This window comes from Coregonus clupeaformis, chromosome 27 (assembly GCF_020615455.1).
Source record: "Coregonus clupeaformis isolate EN_2021a chromosome 27, ASM2061545v1, whole genome shotgun sequence".
Taxonomy (NCBI): Eukaryota; Metazoa; Chordata; class Actinopteri; order Salmoniformes; family Salmonidae; genus Coregonus; species Coregonus clupeaformis.
In genome coordinates this window covers 3,073,588-3,083,844 of record NC_059218.1, presented here as the reverse complement: position 1 = coordinate 3,083,844, position 10,257 = coordinate 3,073,588, and the positions used below count along the sequence as shown (strand labels likewise).

General features: G+C 43.1%; 1 protein-coding gene across 1 annotated transcript in view; it reads right to left on the bottom strand.

Moving 5' to 3' along the window:
* Positions 1–1,926: 1,926 nt before the first annotated feature.
* The window catches only part of LOC121541405 (proteasome subunit beta type-7-like), a 28,889-nt gene continuing 20,558 nt past the window's right edge, over positions 1,927–10,257 (bottom strand). Inside the window, exons 7-8 of the mRNA XM_041850392.1 lie at positions 3,106–3,257; positions 1,927–2,168 (exon numbers count right to left, since the gene is read on the bottom strand). Coding sequence (XP_041706326.1) covers positions 2,057–2,168; positions 3,106–3,257 — 264 coding nt within the window. The 3' untranslated portion in view covers positions 1,927–2,056. The remainder of the gene's footprint in view (positions 2,169–3,105; positions 3,258–10,257) is intronic.

The window sequence follows — 10,257 nt, the reverse complement described above, 5'->3', positions numbered from 1 at the left end:
ATGGTACCAACACATCCTCCGAGAACAACTTCTCCCAACCATCCAAGAACAGTTTGGTGACGACCAATGCCTTTTCCAGCGTGTTGGAGCACCTTGCCATAAGGCAAAAGTGATAACTAAGTGGCTCGGGGAACAAAACATCGACATTTTGGGTCCATGGCCAGGAAACTCCCCAGACCTTAATACCATTGAGAACTTATGGTCGATCCTCAAGAGGCGGGTGGACAAAAAAAAAGAAAGAATGGGCTGACATCAGTCAGGATGTGGCCCAGAAGTTAATTGACAGCATGCCAGGGCGGATTGCAGAGGTCTTTAAAAAGATGGGTCAACACTGCAAATATTGACTCTTTGCATAAACTTAATGTATTTGTCAATAAAAGCCTTTGACACTTATGGAATGCTTGTAATTATACTTCAGTATACCATAGTAACATCTGACAAAAATATCTCATAACACTGAAGCAGCGAACTTTGTGAAGACCAATACTTGTGTCATTCTCAAAACGTTTGACCACGACTGTACATGAAAAACAGCAATGTCTGGAATGAGTCAAAAGGTTAGGATTTGTATGAAAGAAATTAATAATTCACAGCAGACAGTATCTGCTATGAAGACTGTTATCATTGTATGGAAACCAGGGTTTGGCCCCCAAGATAAGGTTCTTATCAACTATTCATAACAGATCTCGCCCTGGTACCTTACACACAGAGACACCAATTCAGTCTATGAAATGCAGGCTCAGTTAGACTAGAGACATCTCCCTCTCACACACCATTAATCATGAAATGTGGCTGTTGGTTTTATCACCTAGCCATCACTTAATCAATTGCCAGGCCCAGCTTCAGAGGCTCCTCTCAGTTCGCACAGACACAGAATAGAGTTTCTAACAACCCTATTCTATTGCATAAAACATAATCTTGTAATTTTTCCACCATACAAAACATTTTGAAAAAATATGTATGGAGCGTATTTGAGCAGGTACATTGCAGTACCACAGTACAAAGCATGTTTGAAGATGATCTTAACTTGACACCAAGTAGAATTGTATTGTTTTTGCCTTGACAGCCCTATGCATCAGGAAATCATAAAGATGCTAGATAAAGAGAGGGCAAGTGATTGAGTCAAAGTTTAGAAGACTGCAAAAACCTCAGTACTAATATGTTAGCAATTCCACCAGAGACTTGTAAAATATCTAGAGCTTTCAACTACTGTATTGTTTATTGTAATGATTTTTCACTCAGAAGTATTGTGTGTAGGCTATAACTTTCATTTTGTAATTGCACTTTCCTTTGGGGATTTGACATACATTTTTGTGATTTTGTGGAATCACGTTCAAGTATTTCCCTTTTTGCATTTTGTAGTAGATAAGTGGAAAATGTGTGGAGGCTTCTTACTTACATTCCAATTTCAATTCCTTTCTTACCCAAAGTGTGTTTGCGTCATAAGACAGTGAGATGTATTTCACAACCTTCAATGTAAGCTGTCAAAATAAGGAATTTGAAAGCCGACTTCATTTACAAGCAATATGGAGTATTGTCCTATATTGACTAGACAGCGGGCAAACAGACATCTGTCACAATCCTGGAACACCACTGACATTGGTTGACCTGTGATCTTTAGATACTCATCCAAGAGATATCCACCGGACCCACTCACAAACAACATCGTCTGCACCGAAGTGTTTTATGTAGCAGGATCAATTAACTCACCAGCACACTACTAAATATTCTTAACTCATACTTCCTTAATTTTTTATACAGATTTCCTAAAACAGACATTGAGTTGTTATTCTTACTCTATTAACTAACTTAAGCTTAAATAATAATAATAATAATAATAATTCAAGTATTTGTCAAACAGCCAGCTACGCAATTAAATACAATTTGAGACAGCATCTTCAAACATTTAGGACACATTTAAGACTCTTAAGAACTCAAACTTTTTATTGTAAACCATGGAAAAACCTGCCATTTCCACTGAAGGAAGTAAGGGCAAAGTTGGGGAGGGACATTAGAACAGTTAAAATAGTAATGATCAGAATGTTACAGTGAGGCTTCAAGAGGTATCCATAGTCTGTACGGTCTCCTCCACCACCTCCAGAACCAATTTGGTCACAGCCTTCGTCAGGACTCCGGTTGTTCCTCGCTTGTACTTGTAATTACCGGTTCTGATTGGAAAAAGAAAATATGTTTTATTCAATACAGCAGAGACCGGTCTGATGAGCTTCCGGGAGCTGGTTCTTGGATGCAAAATGAAATGTTAAAACGGATGCTAAACACAAAAATGGCTTCCACGAGCCACTTAACTCTGGAGAATCCATCGTCATTTTTTTTTCTACTGCGCCACAGCCACAGGGCTTCGTTGGGTTTACGACAAAAGAACAACCATGCAAATGAGTTGTTCTGTGTGAAATCCAACACAAGCAGCTTGAGAGGGCAAGATAAAGCTACACTCTTGCTGGGCTAAGTGGGTTAGTAGTCAAACGGCGTACTCAGAGGCAACGCTATGGTTAATGTCTACTGCACTCCACACAGACCCGTGTCTTTATTACTCACTGGTGGGGCAAGGCTTCAAGCTCATACACACATCTTCAAACAAAAACAGGCCAAAGGGTTGAGTCATTCAACATGTCAAAGGGTAATGCATTCTTAACAGATTAAATGATTAGAACTCATTCAGAAACTAGCCTAGATGATTCAAACGATGCACTGCTGTGGAGAAAGAATATTCTCCGTCATGGGTGAATAAAGGTTTGCGATGAATTCATTCTCAAAACATACAATGGTTTGGAAGTCACTGCACTCAAAACATGCAGTAGTTTGTGCCACTTGCGATTGTGTTTTTATTAAAGAGGCAATCCTTCAGTACATAATTGTGTTCTACAGATTATTGACTCTGAAAAGTGGGAACCGTCGCAGCCACATTTTGGGGACTACTGAGGGAACATTATGGGGACAAGTAACAGGACAGTCTGGTGGGACCACTGATGGGGAACATTATGGGGACATGTTCTGTTAATGGACATTATGGGGACAATTGATGGGACATTATGGAGACAATTGATGGGACATTATGAGGACATTTGGGTGGGTAGGCGGCTTTACCTGACACCCTTCTTGTTGGCCATGTCGTGGGGCCTCAGGTAGTCCACCCTTCCCTTGGTGATGACACACAGGTCAATGTTGCTGCCCGAGCCCAGGTCGTTGAAGATGCCGGCCGCGATAGCATCCCGAACCAGCCGCTTGGCATCTTCCTCCTAAGGAGAGAAAAAACATAAATCAACACCATCATTATTGTAACCATGCTCATCATAATCTTTTCGTGTATTGAGTGAATTAATCCAATGCGTATTCCATTACTGCTTAAGATTGAGAGGATAGAGGAGCCCTTAATATAAACATTTTGCACAAGTCAGTCACATTGCTGTGCTTGGATGAAATGGGCCAGAGCTGCTGCTTCTTATGGAAGAATACAACTCAAGGTGAGCAGTAAGTAGCGAGTGGTGAGTCCCACAGATCCCACGGGGGGCCAGTATGAAAAATGCACTCACTAATTGTAAGTCGCTCTGGATAAGAGCGTCTGCTAAATGACTAAAATGTCAAAAATGCTATAGGAAAAGCAAGGGCTCTCTCTATTGGCCATCACTGGTAACAGCAGTAGAGCCTTCCTGAAGTAGAGCTAAATGCTGATTTCCAGATTTCCTCTCATCTTCTCAAGGCCCTGTGATAAATGCATCCGTCATGTTATGCAAGATAAATGGTCCTCCTCAGCCGGAGCGTTTTAACACAATGGCTAGCCGAGGAGCCGTGCTCCCAGGTGAGCTCTTCCACAGAGACTCTCCTAGGTGGAGGCCATTGCCATCTCAGAGCTCTTTATCTAATGTGCTTCAAAAGTAGCTAGAATTCATATAGGCCTAATAAAGGTTGCATCTCAATCAATTAAAACAAATTTTATTTTTTTGTGCGCCTAAATTGTATGTGGTGCTCCTAAGTAGTTTTTTTACATTGGGAGCTCCAGTGCTATTACTAATTATTATTTGTCTTTTTTGGCGGCCCTGATAAAAAATATCTGCCAAATAACCATACTCAGACTTTGCTTGGAGGCTTCCGCTGATCAAACACTAGTGTATTGTCCAAAATAGCTACTACCCTGCACTTACAGAATTACAATTTCCAAGGTTGTTCAATATACAATGAAGAAAAATATAAACGCAACATGTAAAGTGTAGGTTCCATGTTTCATGAGCTGAAATAAAAGATCCCAAACATTTTCCAATACGGACAAATTTGTTTACATCCCTGTAAGGGAGCATTTCTCATTTGCCAAGATATTCCATCCACCTGACTGGTGTGACATATCAAGAAGCTGATTAAACAGCATGATCATTAAACAGGTGCACCTTGTGCTGGTGACAATAAAAGGCCACTCTAAAATGTGCAGTTTTGTCACACAACACAATGCCACAGATGTCTCAAGATTTGAGGGAGCGTGCAATTGGCATGCCGACTGCAGGAATGTCCACTAGAGCTGTTGCCAGAGAATGCAATGTTAATTTCTCTTCCATAAGTCACCTCCAACGTCGTTTTAGAGAATTTGGCAGTACGTCCAACCGGCCTTGTGTATGGAGTCGTGTGCGCAAGCGGTTTGCTGATGTCAACGTTGTAAACAGAGTGCCCCATGGTGGTGGTAGGGTTATGGTATGGGCAGGTATAAGCTACGGACAACAAACACAATTTAATTTGATCAATGGCAATTTGAATGCAGAGATACCGTGACGAGATCCTGAGGCCCATTGTCATGCCATTCATCCGCCGCCATCACCTCATGTTTCAGCATGATAATGCACAGCCCCATGTTGCAAAGATTACACAATTATTGGAAGCTGAAAATGTCCCAGTTCTTCCATGTCCTGCTTACTCACAAGACATGTCACCAATAGAGCATGTTTGGGATGCTCTGGATCGACGTGTACTACAGCGTTATTCAGTTTCCGCCAATATCCAGCAACTTCGCACAGCTATTGAAGAGTGTGACAACATTCCACAGGCCACAATCAACAGCCTGATCAACTCTATGCGAAGAGAAGTGACGTGTTGCATGAGGCAAATGGTGGTCACACCAGATATTGACTGGTTCTGATCCACGCCCCTACTTTCTTTTTTAAAGGTATCTGTGACCAACAGATGCAACTCAGCTAAAAAAGAACCGTCCCTTTTTCAGGACCCTGTCTTTTAAAGATAATTTGTAAAAATCCAAATAACTTCATAGATCTTAATTGTTAAGGGTTTAAACACTGTTTCCCATGCTTGTTCAATGAACCATAAACAATTAATGAACATGCACCTGTGGAACGGTCGTTAAGACTAACAGCTTACAGACGGTAGGCAATTAAGGTCACAGTTATGAAAACATAGGACACTAAAGAGGCCTTTCTACTGACTCTGACACCAAAAGAAAGACGCCCAGGGTCCCTGCTCATCTGCGTGAACGTGCCTTAGGCATGCTGCAAGGAGGCATGAGGACTGCAGATGTGGCCAGGGCAATAAATTGCAATGTCCGTACTGTGAGATGCCTAAGACAGCACTACAGGGAGACAGGACAGACAGCTGATGGTCCTCGCAGTGGCAGAACACGTGTAAAAACACCTGCACAGGATCGGTACATCCGAACATCACACCTGCGGGACAGGTACAGGATGGCAACAACAACTGCCCGAGTTAAACCAGGAACGGACAATCCCTCCATCAGTGCTCAGACTGTCCGCAATAGGCTGAGAGATGCTGGACTGAGGGCTTGTAGGCCTGTTGTAAGGCAGGTCCTCACCAGACACCACTTGCAACAACGTCGCTTATGGGCACAAACCCACCGTCGCTGGACCAGACAGGACTGGCCAAAAGTGCTCTTCACTGACGAGTCGCGGTTTTGTCTCACCAGGGGCAATGGTCGGATTCATGTTTATTGTCGAAGGAATGAGCGTTACACCGAGGCCTGTACTCTGGAGCGGGATCGATTTGGAGGTGGAGGGTCCGTCATGGTGTGTCATCGGACTGAGCTTGTTGTCATTGCAGGCAATCTAAATGCTGTGTGTTACAGGGAAGACATCCTCCTCCCTCATGGTGTACCCTTCCTGCAGGCTCATCCTGACATGACCCTCCAGCATGACAATGCCACCAGCCATACTGCTCGTTCTGTGCATGATTTCCTGCAAGACAGGAATGTCAATGTTCTGCCATGGCCAGCGAAGAGCTCGGATCTCAATCCCATTGAGCACGTCTGGGACCTGTTGGATCGGAGGGTGAGGGCTAGGGCCATTCCCCCCAGAAATGTCTGGGAACTTGCAGGTGCCTTGGTGGAAGAGTGGGGTAACATCTCACAGCAAAAACTGGCAAATCTGGTGCAGTCCATGAGGAGGAGATGCACTGCAGTACTTAATGCACACCAGATACTGACTGTTACTTTTGATCCCCCCTTTGTTCAGGGACACATTATTCAATTTCTGTGGAACTTGTTCAGTTTATGTCTCAGTTGTTGAATCTTATGTTCATACAAATATTTACACATCTTAAGTTTGCTGAAAATAAATGCAGTTGACAGTGAGAGGACGTTTCTTTTTTAGCTGAGTTTTATTTGGGCCTAGTGAATTTCACTGGCGCAAAACGCTCGCACACACGACACCATACACACTTGTCTGTCATCTGCCCGGTACAGTTCGAACCAGGATTCATCCGTGAAGAGCACACTTCTCCAGCGTGCCAGTGGCCATCGAAGGAAAGCATTTGCCCACTGAAGTCAGTGAGGATGATGAGCACGCAGATGAGCTTCCCGTAGACGGTTTCTGAAAGTTTGTGCAGAAATTCTTCGGTTGAGCAAACCCAGTTTCATCAGCTGTCCGGGTCAGATGATCCCGCAGGTGAAGAAGCCGAATGTGGAGGTCCTGGGCTGGCGTGGTTACAAGTGGTCTGCGGTTGTAAGGCCGGTTGGTTGTACTGCCAAATTCTCTAAAACAAAGATGGAGGTGGCTTATGGTATAGAACTTAACATTAAATTATCTGGCAACAGCTCTGGTGGACATTCCTGCAGTCAGCATGCCAATTGCAGGCTCCCTCAAAACTTGAGACATCTGTGTCATTGTGTTGTGTGACAAACCTGCACATTTTAGAGTGGCCTTTTATTGTCCCCAACACAAGGTGCACCTGTGTAATGACCATGCTGTTTAATTAGCTTCTTGATATGCCACACACGTCAGGTGGATGGATTATGTTCGCAAAGGAGAAATACTCATTAAACAGGGATGTAAACAAATTTGTGCACAACATTTTAGAGAAATAAGCTTTTTGTGCGTATGGAACATTTCAGGATCTTTTATATTTCAGCTCATGAAACATGGGACCAACACTTTACATGCGTTTATATTTTTGTTCGGTATAATATCCACTAGCTTTAACTGCCGCCGGCAACACTTTGCCCACAGCTTGTGTCTCATTTCGTATGGAAGAGATTGGTTTTAGTTAGCAGATAGCAGAGGAGCAGAGGGGCCTAAAGTGCTATTGGTTGTTGTTCTATGGAACACTGTTTTATTCAGATAATATCAAGAGACTAAGCTGAACATATCCGACTGGATGGTGAGATGTGTCACACACAAACCTAGCTATGTGGAAACATGAGCAGTCTCATTCTCTTCGATACAGACAGGGTTTTACATGTTTGTGTGTGTCACTATCCCCAGTGTGCGACACCCCCAGCAAACTGCTGATGTTTGCAAGGCCTCTGTCAAAGCTCTGACCGGCATTGGGCTGGCTGGCCTATGGGGACTTCATTACACAGGCACCAGCAGACACCTCCACTGCTTTTAAACAGCGCCACTGGAATAACACAAATCATCAACGTGTCCCTGACCGCTGGGGGAACCACACTGAAGCAGAGGCATGTGGTACTGGTGTGTGTAAGAGAATGAGACTGCCCATGTTTTAACAAACTGTGTGTCTGCCGGTTTCATCAATTATTCAGCCTAGCTTGGAGAGCGCTTAATCCGTGGAGCTGCTATGGGGCAGCGTGGAGCCGAGAGGCCCTATTATCTAAATTATGATTTATGATACAGGAGAGAGAGACTGGACTCTATAGGGTCCCTGTAAAGAGTCATACCCCTTGACTTATTCCACATTTTGTTGTGTTACAGCCTGAATTCAACATGGATTGCTTTCCTCACCCGTCTACACCCCATAATGACAGTGAAATCGTGTTTCTAGAAATATTTGCACATTTATTGAAAATGAAATAGATCAAATTGACGTAAGTATTCACACCCCTTTGCTATGACACTCCAAATTGAACTCAAGTGCATCCAATTTCCTTTGATCGTCCTTGAGATCTCACTACAACTTGATTGGAGTCCACCTGTGGCCAATTCAATTGTTTGGACATGATTTAGAAAGAAACACACCTGTCTATATAAAGGTCCCACAGTTGACAGTGCATGTCAAAGCAGAAACTATACTATGAAGTCCAAGAAACTGTCCGTAGATAGAATTGTGATGAGGCATATATCTGGGGAACGGTATAAAACAATTTCTAGAGTGTTGAAAGTTTCCAAGAGCACAGTGGTCTCCATCATTGGGAAAAATATGGAACTACCCAGACTCTGGCTAAAGCTGGCCGTCTGACCAAACTGAGCAACCGCGCAAGAAGTACCTTGGTCAGGGAGGTGACCAAGAACCCAATGACCACTCTGACATTACTATTAGGTACGGTTCACAGATCATAGGGTCTTACGGGAGACATGTATAGGTCTAAAAAGGGCCTAAAATGTGCAATTCCACACATTTTGCAATGCCTTATGCTGTGTTCTTATGCCATCTGAGTGACTCAAACATAACAAAATCAATGACCAAAGGATTCACCAAAATAATAAATCATCAAAAATAATCACCAAAATAAAAACTAGACAGGGAGAATTTAAAATTCCAAAAGATTTGCCATGTATTTTGGAATTTTAGGTTCTCCCCGTCTAGTTTTTATTTTGGTGATTGTTAGTTCTCAAAGATGATCTCCATTATATTTTCTACATACTTTATCTGTTTTTTTATATCATACACAGTATTTTTGAGTGGAGGTAATGATTTAGCAGCAGCGACCCGCTGCTGCTAAATGAATATAGGGGAAACGCTGGTGCAGATATGTGCCTCACGTCATTCACTGCCCTCTCTCTTGCTCTGCTGTTTGTGCATCTTGCTAGCTGTCACTCAAATGGCGAGGGACTGAAACTCATTGGCAAGAACTTGAATTGCTAGGGGGCTGGCCCACGTGGGAGAAAATGTAGGGAAAATTGCACAACACAGCTTCCAGTAAACACAGCTTTCAGGAGCATGTCTTTAAACTTGGGATGTGCTGCAAATAAGGATCTAAAAGGTGGTCTAAGAGGTTTAGAAAATGGCAGAATAAAAAAATTAAAACTATCAGCAACTATCAGTCAGAGGCCCATTACTGTGAATAATCTAAATCTGGTTTAAAGACAGGTTAATAACACACTGCCACGTCACCTAGCATTTCCCCAAACACACTCACACACAAACCTGAGCTCCTTCTGGCACATGTACGAGTTGAGCCCACAAAATGGCAGCCCACTCACTCCTAAGCTCCATAAGAGATTTACAAGTGAATCAAACAACAAAAACAATTCATGACATCTGATGTCGAGGAAGGGATAAGCAATGGTTAGTATTTCTTGTCCAGGAGTTCAACAACAACAAAAAAAGAGTATATAGGCCTCGAAGAGACATTTACACTCACGCTGTCACATAACCCCTCCTCCCTGCCCACCCACACAGAGGAGCAGAAAGGGGTTACATAAATCAGACTGGTGGTGGTACTCTGGTTCTGGGTGATCCATCTTACTGGGCCCAGTGCCTGTACTGTACTGCTGTCTAGGGGCCCAGAGGAGAGGAGAGCTGAACTGAGCTGAACTAGGCCATGACAGAAAGGAACAGAGTACCAACCCCAGCCTGTTATGAGGGGTGAAGCAGGTAAGGGAGGGGGGAGAAAGACAACAGCAAGCTCTATAAAAGGGGTGATTATAGGGAGTATAAATGTCCTGGTATTGGGTAAAATTAATGTTGTTGTTGTTGAGCTTATAATATAATAATATAATATAATATGCCATTTAGCAGACGCTTTTATCCAAAGCGACTTAGTCGTGCGTGCATACATTTTTGTGTATGGGTGGTCCCGGGGATCGAACCCACTACCTTGGCGTTACAAGC